Source organism: Lycorma delicatula, chromosome 12 (assembly GCF_047948215.1).
Source record: "Lycorma delicatula isolate Av1 chromosome 12, ASM4794821v1, whole genome shotgun sequence".
NCBI lineage: Eukaryota > Metazoa > Arthropoda > Insecta > Hemiptera > Fulgoridae > Lycorma > Lycorma delicatula.
This window is the reverse complement of record NC_134466.1, coordinates 50,596,480-50,609,509: the sequence shown is the minus strand read 5'-3', so window position 1 is coordinate 50,609,509 and position 13,030 is coordinate 50,596,480. Positions and strand designations below refer to the sequence as shown.

Sequence of the window (13,030 nt, the reverse complement as noted above, 5' to 3'; positions counted from 1 at the left end):
TCCCCACCTGGAGATCCGAACGGGGGACTATTTTACCTCCGGAATATTTTACCAAGGAAGGCGCCTCCATTATTGTTAAGTGAAAATGCAGAGAGCCACATTTTCTTGGAAAAAAAAAACAGCTGTTTTCCATTGCTTTCAGCTGTGCAGTACTCAGAGGACTGAGTGATGTTGATATGGCCCCTAACAACTACTGAAAGAGCTGCTGCCCTCTTTCAGGAAGCATTCCTTAGTCTGCCTCTCCGATATGGTTGCACCTTCGGTCCAGCTACTCTGTATCCCTGAGCACTCAAGCCCCCTCACCAACGGCAAGGTCTCATGATTCATAGAAGAGGTAAAAGTAAATAATGTATCTATACTATGCTATATCTAATATATTGGTGCAGAGATAGGTCCAATGTATGTTGTGGCTTGCTATGTTTGAGTCAGTTACACATGTTAGGCTTAATACCGTTGTTTGTACAATGAAGAGTCCACTGTATGAAAATAACATTACATAATGGAACAAACAACTTAAAGAAGCAAGCAGACTACTGTAGCAAACATGTCTAGGATGGCCATCAGTGTCTGATGACACGATTGAAGCAGTGTGAGCAAGTTTCTTGCGTAACCCTAAGAAATCCATATGGAAGTTTTCTAGATAGTTGGACATTCCTAAAACAACTGCTCCACAGTGTGTTAAAAAGACTTTCATGTTTCAGTGTGTACAAAATTCAGGTGTTATAAAAACTTTATCCACAGAACAAAGTGAAACGATTTGATTTTGCTATAGACATTCTGGATAGGTTAGAGTAGGATAATGATTTTTTTAAATAAGTTCTTTCAGTGATGAAGCTATGTTTCATATTTCTGGACGAGTAGATTAGCATAATGTTCGTATATGGTGAGTACCCCATAACAACAGTAACTGTTATTGAACATCAACATGACAGTGAAAAAGTGAATGAGTGATGCACTATTGGATGAGATATAGTTTTTTGGTCCCTTCTTTTCTCCTAAAAAACAGTAATGGGGAACATCTTCCTGGATATGTTGTAAGGGCATACAATACCCTAAATATTAGAGAATATTTATGTGGCAAATTCGAACCAAAGGTTTCTTGACAAGATTTCTTGTTGGCAAGTCCTGAAAAGGACTGTTGGGCATATCCAGCGACATGGCCTGCAGTTCGTAATACTGTAGGCTTGTGTCTGCATGATCAGGAGAATCTATCTTCTTGATGTGTCTGACTGCCAGTATCTGCTAGCTCATTTAGCGTTACCCAGGGTGCTTCACGTGGAGGCAAACTAGCTTTAATGAGGAGCGAGGCAGGAGAGATTGAGTACACTCACCCTTTTACACTTGAAGAGATTGAGTCGGTGCTCAAAGATGTTGCTCCAGGTAAAGCACCAGGATTTGATGGTGTCAATCCAGAATTTAAATTAAACTGTGAAAAATATGCAAAACTTTGGCTGACCAGATTCTTCACTGACATAATGCAGACCGGTAGCATACCCAGAGAGTTCAAGATAGTAGCTAGTTTAAAACCAGGGATACCAGCAAACTTACCTAAGAGCTGCAGGCCTATAGCATTGCTATCAGTGACAAATTAATTACTAGAAAGACTTATCTACAACAGAATCTGTCAGAAGATATTTGATGTTATACCAATTGCACAAGCAGGCTTTAGGCCAAAAAAAAGTTGCACTGACGAAGTTCTCTTGCTCACAACGTACATTGAAGCTGGGTTCCAAAGAAATCTTAAAACCTCTGCTGCATTCGTTGATTTATCGGCCGCTTATGACACTGTCTGGTGCGAAGGCATGATTTGTAAGGTCCTCCGTGTAATCCCTTGCAAACTAACAGCTCGCCTCCTTAATAACATGTTGAACGACAGAATTTTCCAAGTTATCATGGGATCCGGTATAAGTTCACCTAAGAAACTCAAGAACGGCCTGCCACAAGGATTGGTACTTGTACCTCTCCTTTTCATCCTCTGTGTTGCAGTCATGCCAGAGACAAGATCTAAAAAGCATGGCTACGAAGGTACTTCCAGAGATGGCGCCTCCAACCAAATGCTAGTAAAACAGAGGTGTCATGCTTCCATTTGAGTAACAAGTTTGCTAATAGGGAGCTTAAAATTCTATTCGAGAATACATGGCTCTTTACAATAAGACACCAAAATACCTAGGCGTGACACTTGATAGAACGCTTTCATTTAAGGAACACCTAATGAAAACTGCAGAGAAATTGAAAGCAAGAAACATCATTATACATAAGCTCTGTGGAACAATGTGGGGAGCATCGGCTTCCACTTTGCACACATCAGCTCTGAATTTTGTCTTCTTGGCTGCTGAATATTGTGCGCTAGTGTAGCTTAACAGCCTTTATGTTCATAGAATTGATGACACTATCAGCTTAACATTATGAGAATGATTGCCGGGGTTATCAGGTCTACTCCTGTGGAATGGCTCCGTAGAGCCATTCCTCTGTTGACCGTATGACATGGTCAACGCTAAACAGAATACAAACTCAACATGGTAGGTGCACCTATTTCCTGTATAAATGGGGTAAAACACTGACGCCCCTTTGTGAGTGTGGTGAAAAATCAAACTGTTAAACACATCCACAGAAGTTTGCCCTAGGACAGCTTATAAAGGGAATCCTGAAGATTTCCTGATGACAACTCCAGAATCAGTAGCTTATATTAATTTGTTAAATGTTTGTTTGTAATTTTTGACTGTAACTGGTGTTGTGTTTTGGTGCCATACGCTAAATAAATAAATACATTGGAGAATTTCATTTTCCAGTTAAACAGAGCTCCTCCACAATTTGCTGCAACTGTGCAGGATTTTCTTAATGAAACATTTCTTCAACAATTGGTCGGATTGCCTGGCCCCCCACAGTCTTACCCCCAAGGATTTCTAATTTGGGTTTATGTCGAAACAAAAGTGTATTCCGTTCAAATATGAAATCTGGACCATTTAGAAAAAAGGAACACTGAAGCCGATTCTTCTATCATGCTGGATATATGACATGAGACTGATATGGTCTTTACATCTCCAGGCCAACTAAGGGTGCACATAAAAAATCAGGGAAGAAACTTGGAGTGTTTCTCATTCATTTAATGTATAGTTCATCTCTCTACAATGTTCTGTTCTGAAGTTATAACTATTTAAAACCTACTATTATTTTATGGACATTGTAAAATTGGCTACATTATAACTATATTTAATTAAATGCCATATTATGTAAAAAGTAAATAAATCATTTATTAATTTTAAGAAGTAAATAATTTTTTCAATTAATTATTTAAAAAAGGACTAAATATTAAAATGTGGATAAGCATTTTTTTTGATTAGAAGTTATATAAAGAAAGCTTTATTTATAACCTTAAAACATTTAATTAATCAATTATTTTATAAATTTTCTATTTAATTAGGTCAATGATAACGTATGATTTTATCAGTACACTATTTATAGTCTCATAATTTATCCATTTTTTTAATATCTCAGATATGAAAAAAAAAAGATAAGAAATTTATTATTATGCTGCAATTATTTTAATTACCCATTGTATAGATTCTATACATTTAAAATTCTAAGCCTTTTTATATATATTCACTTCTGTATTAATACTATACTGATTTTATGAATTTTGTGGAAATGTTGCAAAACTAAGAGAAGTACATATAATGAGTTTTATATATTTAAACAAATCCTTAATAAAGTACAAACACTTCTGCGAGTTGACAACTATACTGAAGAATTCAATACAAAATATATCACACCAATTAATAGAAACCCACTTACTTATAACAAAATCCTACAATAAATACAGAATAAAATAAAAAAGCACAATTAGTGACTGAAGACACATAATGCCAACATTTTCAGGAAAGAAGTTTAGCAAATCACTTCTAGACTACAAACAGAATACACAAAATCATACAATAAACTAACAAAAATTTTACGGTTTTTTAAAATGTGTCCAGACCGGACAAATGTTCATCAGCAGGTTCCAATAACATATACTGGCATTATACAGCAACATCTGAAAGTTTATCACCTTATAAATTTAAATTATATCTTATATTTAAATTTTATCACCTTATAAAACAACACATATATACAGAATTAACTGCAATGAAAAAATTTTACACTCAAAGACCTAAACAATATAAAATTTACAAACATGATAAATTTGATAAGTGGATTTCAATAGTTGGATTAATGTGCTACCAGTAATTCTAGTTAAGAAGATACCGGTAATTACCGATAATTTGCTTCAAAAGGTCCTTTGGAAGAACAATCTCTGTGGTAAATAATCTCTCTTTGTTGTAATTTATAATTTCAGTTTTAAAGTCATTAATAGCTTTTAATATTTTGAAACAGAAATTAGTCACTTTTATGACTATGCTAGTAATATAGTTCAAATCCTTCTTGATAAGGTTCCAAAATTCAGGAGTATTAATTTCAGTTTGTAGTTTTATCAGTTTTGGCATAAGTATAATGTGAATGTAAGGAGCAGAGATTAAGTAGAAGGCAAACAATACATATTTTTATACATACATAGGTTGTTGTATGGGGCTGTGCATAATGAACTTTACCAGATGCATTCTAATAGATTAATATGGATATATGTTTTTTTAACGTGCCAAGTATACAGAAATGGATTAATAATATGAAGAAACAAAAAACAAATAAAACAGTTTTAATGTTTCATTTGTGGTTAATGCTTTTCAAAAAACATCATGAATCAAAATTATGAATGACATAACATTAGCCATATCTAAATTTGTAATATGACGCCACACCACAAAAGTAACATTAAAAGATAAAAAGTGCTACATTTCTAACACCACATGAAAAAAATAAATTACAATACTTTAGTCAGACCATTACATGATTATAAAAATATAGATAATCTCAGGAATGGTATTAGCTATTTCAAATAAGAAATTGCTATAGCATTTGACTAAAGAAAACAAGAGAAACACTGGAAAAATCTTGATCAGAATAGTGCCACAAAATTAATTATATTGTTCAATAAATGACAGACATTTCATAATGCTCGATATGGGATCACCTTGGAGTTGATATAACAACCCCCCTCCTTAACTGCCCTTGAGGAATCAGCAAGAGCTTTTTTATTTCTTTAGTAAAGGCTATTTTGATTTGATAAGTGTAAGAGATGATGTCTAGGTCCTTGTGTACAGTAATGATTGAAGATTAAAATCTTTCAAGATTGAAATTTTACATGGCAAAATCTAGACCAAAAATGCACAGTGCTTTGTGGAAAGTTTTTGGCAGATGACCACTTTGTTCAGTTGCCTGTTGGGCTATTTGTTTTCAAGAAGGACATGTAAGTATAAATGATGATTTAAGGACAGGAATGCCAAAAATATTAGCAGGTGAGCAAAGTAAAAATTTTATTGTATTTTCTTTAAGAGTTCCATTAAAAAATATGAAAAAAATCCACAACCTTTTAGGATTCTATAAAAAGCTATACTCTGTATTCTAAAAAACACAATTTTACAGAAAGGAACATTTTCACTGCTTGAATGAAAATTTCACTGTTTGACGGCTGAAAACTGTTTGCCTGTACATTGCAACATCATAATAGGTTACGCATTTATGTTTCAAATAATTTATTGTTGAAATATAGGTTACAGACTTTGAATCAGAGTTGTGTGGCAGTCAATCATGTGGAGAAGTTCATCCTCCCTGTAAATTTTCACTGAGTACAGTCAAATATCAGCAAATACTTAACCTTACATGTTTAGGTTGTCAGAGTTCTATGTGGGAACAAGTGTTAACATCAATGTATTAATGAAAATTCTTGGAGGAATTGCAAAGAAAAATGAATAAAAATCAATCTGACTTGACCAGACCACTGCAGTGGATGACATCCTAAATGTAGAAGAGGTTTTGACTGATTTGTTGTATAAGTGGGGATTATTATCTCATGCACCATACAATGTAGACATGAATCCACCAGATTCATCATACATATGACTGAACATATATTTGAGGGAAATTTCATAAATAAATCTCATCCTTTTTTTGTTTTTTCTTATATTTGTACTCTACTTCAGCCAGTATATCTTGATAATATTATTTATTTTCCCTGTTCCCTATGTTTTGATTTTATTTTCCAAGGAGGTCACCAATTTCACTCAGCTTTTGACTTTACCAGCAACTGCTGAGGAAAGCTTTTCCAAGAGGGAAAATGCTCTCTATTCAAGAGCTTTTTTAAATGTGGAAGGAGAGAAACAAGTCATAAACTAATGATTACATCATATTCTATTATATTACATATATATAAAATATGTTGTATGAAATTCATACACAGCAAAAACTATAGAAGATGTAGTGATGAAATTTGCATATACGTTCTTCTTATGGTGTAAGTGCATATGAACAAAGGATTTTTTGAAATTCCAATTTTACATAGTTAAAATGGTGTAACAAATAAATTTACTATTTTTAAATCTCTCAGTAACAAATTTTTGGATATTTACATCTTCATGTAAATATCAAAAAACTAATTTCTATTTTTTTAAAATTTAACCTTGAAAGGGATGAAATGTAAAAAATTTTGAACAATGATTACAAATTTGACATATTTCCAACTGCACTGAGTGAGATATCCACTAGATTTGGGCTTGCAAACACTCTTTAGATAAATATCTAAAAACCGTTTTTGAATTTCTTTAATTTTGATGATGTAAGGTATGGCGGCTAAACCAACACAGGCATGCCAATGTTACTGTATGTGCAACTCGATTGGCTGGACCTGCCTCTGGTTTTCTTAACTAAAAACCATAAAATTCTTATACAATTTGAATGTGGGCTGTAATCCGAGGTCTTGTGACTGCTTGCTGGAACAGGTATTTATGAGATCGATCCAGTAGTGGCTAAGAGGTGCTAAGTGACAGGATTTACAGGGCTCTGGCTGTCTGTAGGTTGCTACAGGCAGTTGTCACATATGTGGGCTTGCCCATCTTCATTAGTAGTTGATACATTGAGATTTAGATAGTTTGACTTTATAGGGTATTCTGGCAGAAATGTCAGAAGCCAGTGATTCGAGGAAACAGTTCAAGCCCAAACAGGATAGGGTTGGTGAAATGATGGAGGTAAGAATCACTGATTCCTCTGCCTCCTCACGTGAGAAAGATGAGGCAGTGGCAAGTGTTTCCACTTGGATTTCACAAGATAATCTGCTTGATGAGTTTTTTGGGGGTAATGGGGGAGCTTTGTCCCCCTGGTTTGGTACTTTGAGTATCAGTATGATCAATTTATGGTCTTTATATAGAGATCTGCGAAGCGATTCAGCTTTGGTTAGGCAAAGGATTACTCCCAAGATAAAGAAATTTAAGGAAACATTCTCTGCCCTGGCTCAGGGTTTTGAGGCGTTGGCTTTTTAGCGAATAACAAAAAAATATATATGTATTTGTTTATGATTTAATAATATCCGCCATGGTTAGGGTAATTATTCTACGTAATTACTGATGGTTCAATTATTAAATAAATATAGACATTTATTACTTTTTAGTTATATATGATACTTTAATATTTGAATGAATATATATATAATTATGTTAATTGTATATGAATTTATAATATGCCTTTTAATGATTCCACAAATGATGATCCTTGAAATTGTAGATTTCAAATTATGATTTTTAAAGTTGCATGTAATATCTGCGGTTGGATAACCAAAAGATTCTTGAAATCTCCGATGATATCTGGCTCAGCCGACCAAAAAATGTATATGATCTATGAATAATAAATGGTGCTGGTTCAAGCGCTAAATAGATATACACAATATTCACATATATTTATATAGGATCCTTTAATGATTTAATTAATGATGAATAGTGATAATGGAATTCAAAAGTTTTAGCATAAATCTTGATTTTTAAGTGGTCAGTTTACACAGTTCACTTGCATAAAAATAAATAAGATTATTTTTACTTTTATTAAAAAAGTTCTGTTTGTTTGTCTAAATAATTTAAATTTTACAAACAAGTTTTATTTTTTAAAAATATCTTTCCTAACTTTGATATCTATTGTATATTAAACAGTATAATGTATGTGAAGGTTTTAACATAGATTGAAACCATTTTTTATGAGATACAAATAGTAATTGCAATTTCAGGAATCTCCATAATAAAGTAAAAACTCTCTTGTTAGGACAATTGTCATGAAATATTACGTGTGGTTGAATTTAAGGATGAACTGTTGTCTTCCTCAGTACTGCCTGATTATTCATCGCTGTTTTCAAAACATACATTCACAGGTGGCTCAGGAACTGGAATAATTTCACTTGAGGTACAGACCTGATTACAGATTGCAATAAAGGATATTTTACAGTATGTTTAGATTTTTTAGTAATTCCAGACACAGTTCTTAAACAAAAGTAACAATTAGTTATATGATCCTTTGGTTCACACCAAACCATGGCTATACCAAATGGCAAAGCCTTTCGTGTACCTATTAAATATACAGAACACTATCCTCTTAATAAAAATATAGCCCACATCTTATCCTGATCAGCAATTTTATAGTGAAAGTACAAATGATATGCCTTTTTAATTAAAAGTGTAATGTTTTTTCTATTTCATTTTATGATAAACTCACAGAATACAATAAAAAAGGCATCATTTACACAATTTTGAAGCATTATGACACTGCATTGTTAACAAACTTAAGTCAGCAATAAGACTGAACAAAATTAATTCATTCCTAAATCCAGTGCTTAACACAAACAACACAGTTGTGTTTTCAGCTACATGTTTTGACCTGCACAGACATGATTAAGTCTTGTCCATGAAGCTCACTCTTCAGTTTAGATATGATGTCATAATGTGACTATGATATCATTTAATTCTTTGTTTAGTATTGTTTATTTATAACTTACAAATTATGTTAACAAAGTTAAACAATAAAAAACCAGCTAACAAAATACAATATAGGAACTTAAAATGCTAACTATAAGTTGAAAAATGATAAAAATCCTTTAATTAAAATTTAAAAATTTTTCAAAAATGGTAGGTAATAGAAAGATTCTGAGGTATTATTTGTTGTCAGCATTAAAAAAACAGATTAAAATCATGTATTGCATGTTAGGAAACAAAAATTATGTTTATCAGTGTTATTTCATTATCTCGTTAAAAAACAATGCAGTCATCTGGTGTTCTGGTAGTTCTTTAATCCAGATGTAGAAAAGCTGTTGATGAAGGGTAATTTTTGCTGATCTTTCTGCATGTTTGTAGATCTCTACAAAAGTCTGACCTTGCTGCTTGCTAATTCTTCATCTTACCACCCAATGCTTGGAAGACTTCTTTTATTGTGGGAGGGTTGATGTTTTTTTATGTTTATAAGTTCTGATGGTTCTTTGCAATTTAGGAGTTTGCTGAAATATTTATCTAGGATTTTTACATTGTCTTTATTGTTATAGGCCAGTTTACGGTTTTTTCATTCTTTATTACTAGGGTAGGGGGTTGATACTTTTGGAGCTGATTTTTGAAGGTTTTAGTCTCTTGACTGTGTTTTATTGAATTCTTCTTCTATTGATTTAAGTGTGTATTTATGGTTTTTTATTCTCCTTAAGATTCAGGGGGTTTCTTTTCTTTGTTTTACTAGATTTTGGAAGGATGTTTCTGATTTTTCGAATTGGTGAAATAGCCATGCTTGATGTCTTTTCTCCACTGTTTCGTCATGTTCCATCATTGATATTTTTACAGGATCTCACAGGAGCTAATTATTCTGCGAACTGTTTAAGGATGTTAACTAGATCTTCAAGTTTATCCGTGATTGTTATTTTTTCAGTTGCTTTTTGGTAATTTTCATTCTTGATTAGTTGGGTAGCATTCATTTTTCTTTTAGTTTTAGGGCTTGGTTTTGTTACTTTCTTTGAGGAGTAAATTTAATTTTAATTTTGACTACATGGTGATCTAAGTCTGGGTCTACTCCTCGGAGGATTTTTACATTGTAGATCTCCTTGTGGTGGTGTTTGTCCATGAAGTCATGGTTTAATTGCCATTCTCCTTTAGTGTAGTTGGTGTTTCCAGATTTTGACATTTATTCTTGAAATATGTGATTTTGGAGGATAGGTTGTAGTTTCTACAGAGATTGATGAGTCTGTCGTTTTTGTTTGTTTTCTTTTGGACTTGCCATTTTCTGATGAAGTTGTGGTATTCTTTGGTTGGTATTCTGGTTGCTTTCTCTGACTAATTCAGCATTTATGTCTCCAATTAACTGTTTAATATGGATTTTTGGGATGTTATTTATAGTCAGGTTGAGTAGATACCAGAACCTTTCTGTTTTGGTCTTTATGGTCTTTTGGAGAGTTATTTTTACTATTAGTAGGCACATGGGCATCATATTATAGTGTAGGTTTTATTAGATGCTTATGGGGTGAATAATGAGATTCTTGGAGATTGTGACTTGAATTCTTGTATGGAGTTTATTATTATTTTGGGGCTCACTGATAAACCTATTCCACATTGTGGGACATTTTTCATCACCCTCTTCCCAGGTATACCTTTGTAGAGTCTATATCCTTGAGATTCGGCATCCTGGTCAGTATTTCTTATTTCCAGCTAACCCATGATGAGAATTTTGTGTCCGTCCATTAGGCCAGTTATTATTTTTAGTTTACCAGTCTGCATGAGTGAATTTATATTGTGTGTGTGGAAATATAGGTGATTTGTTTTGGTTTGATTTTGGAATTTGTATTTTTCTAGTTCATCTGTCTAGTGTTGAGGCATTCCAGTGCTTCCAATCGCATGTTATCTTCTAAGTGGCAGCCCACAATATCCGATGCTGCCTTCTCTAGTTTTTTAATTTTTTTTTAAATTGTGAAATTTCTTTAGATTCAATTCACCAGACAAATCTCTCCTATTTATTTTGGATATATCCAGGCGTACCTCGTGGATCAAGGAGGCTCAATCCAACTTTTGTTAAAGTTGCTATTGTGGAGAATGTTGCTATACAGAGTCTGATCCTAAACATTACTTTTCTTAATAATTAAAATAAAAGATTACAAAATCTATTTACTTTGTATACATTGGTTTTTTCACGTATACTTACAAAATAAAAAGTGTTTCCATTAAAAAAAAGTAAAGTAGCATTTATTATAGACAAAAAATGCTTGACAACAGTTCTGTGTAATTCTGCAACCATCAGTAACTAAGCTTCATGATGTTCACTGAAGATATTATAAATCTACATTAAAAAATGATGAATTCATAATTTTTGCAATTTATTTAATAAAATAAGAACAGCCCCCGAGATCAATTTATGGTTTCTGGCTTAGTACTGAAAGGGTTAAAGGGGCTCTTCAATTTCTACTAGCAAAAACTCAGGGTGATAATTAAGTAAATAAATTTCAAAACAACTTCTGTAGAAACATATTCTTGGATTTGTTTTTTAAAGAGACATTTTGTTAATATAATTTTGCATTAATTAACAATATTAATACTAGAAGGTATGTGTTCTAAAAAAATTTACCAATTGAGAGATTTCTTTTGATTATTACAACTTGATTTTCTAATTTTAATTTACAACTACTAATGCAGTAATAATAACTTTTAAAAAGATGTATAAGTTCTGTATTTTATCACAGACTGTCCTTGGTCATATATTCTATAGAACAGTTTTTAAACTGACCACAGTCCATTTTATTTTGAGGTTTATTTTATTGTTATAAAGTACTTTATAAAGCTGTTGCTTGAACTTTAATTTTACTAATTTTTCAGAAAATGTCAAAACTAGTTTGCTTTATTCGATCACCTCAAACAATCAACTAAACAAACACATTTGTGCAATCTCTGTGTCAGACCAAAAACTTCCTGAATGACCTAGATAGTTACTATAATGAAATACAATATCAATTATAATATTGTAACAATCATTACTTAATTAAAACCACACATTTTATCTATTAAAACTAATTTTGGTTATTGTTAATTTATTCTTATTCAACAACATTCACCAAGCTTACAAAGAGTTGCTGATAGGATTAGAGGAAGCAACCACTCAAAGCCTATTTCAGTTTAGTAAAAAATAATAAATTAAACAAAATTTAGAGCACTTTATCAATAAAAAGTATTTTTAATGAATGTAAAGGAAGTAATATTAAATAATGATAATTAAGACAATAAAAGTAATATAATGACAATGACAATTCAATTATAATCATTATAACATTATTTAATATTTAAATATATTAATTATATATACAATACATGATCCATAAACAGAGTCCCATGGATCTATTAAGTCCAACATAACACAACTGATACACTAAGCAGTTCTATCTCTTTCTTGTCTGTAAAAGAAAGCAAAGTAAAACAAATAATTGATAAAAAAAGTATATAATAAACAAAAAACTAACATAAGACCTTAAAAAATTCTACTTCATTCGGTCAAGGTTTGTACTTCACTTGTGCAGATGTTTACCTGAGGACCTCTTTGCATTGAGTTTGTATGTGTTTTTCCTGTTTAAGTTTGGATCTGCAAGTTAAAAGATTTTGGAATAAATTTAATATTATTTCAAGTTTTATTTTCATTATTTAAATATTCATGTATTTTCATTTCTTTTTATTTTCATACGAGGGTTATTATTTTTTCAATTTCCGATCGGTCATGAAATTAAAACCACAGTGAAAATAAAAATTTTTATTTGTAACAAGTACTTACATAGTTATACTATTTCTCTACATAGTCGCCACTCTGATTTAGACATTTGTTGTAGTGTGGTACCAACTTTCCATTACCCTCGTCATAGAACGGAGCCGCCTGTATTTTCAGCTATGTTTCTACGCTGGTCTGCAGCTCGATATCTGTGCCAAAATTTTGTCCTAGCCAGCGTTTCATGCAAGCAAAGAGGTGAAAATCGGTTGGAGTCAAGTCCGGGCTGTATGGTGTGATCAAACACTTCCCAACGAAAACGCTGCAGGAGCTTCTTTGTTGCAGCTGCAGTGTGCGGCCGCGCTTTGTCATGGAGAAAGATAATACCTAACGACAACATTCCTCTCTG

At 32.4% G+C, this 13,030-nt stretch overlaps 1 protein-coding gene across 2 annotated transcripts in view; it reads right to left on the bottom strand.

The window, feature by feature from the left end:
- Positions 1 to 12,180: 12,180 nt before the first annotated feature.
- The window catches only part of scaf6 (SR-related CTD associated factor 6), a 54,875-nt gene continuing 54,025 nt past the window's right edge, over positions 12,181 to 13,030 (bottom strand). Inside the window, exon 17 of one of the 2 annotated variants that reach the window (XM_075379844.1) lies at positions 12,181 to 12,319. In XM_075379844.1, the coding sequence (XP_075235959.1) occupies positions 12,295 to 12,319 (25 nt within the window). In that variant the 3' untranslated portion in view covers positions 12,181 to 12,294. Of the gene's footprint in view, positions 12,320 to 12,355; positions 12,505 to 13,030 lie in introns of those variants that run through there. The other variant, XM_075379843.1, reaches the window with a different exon arrangement.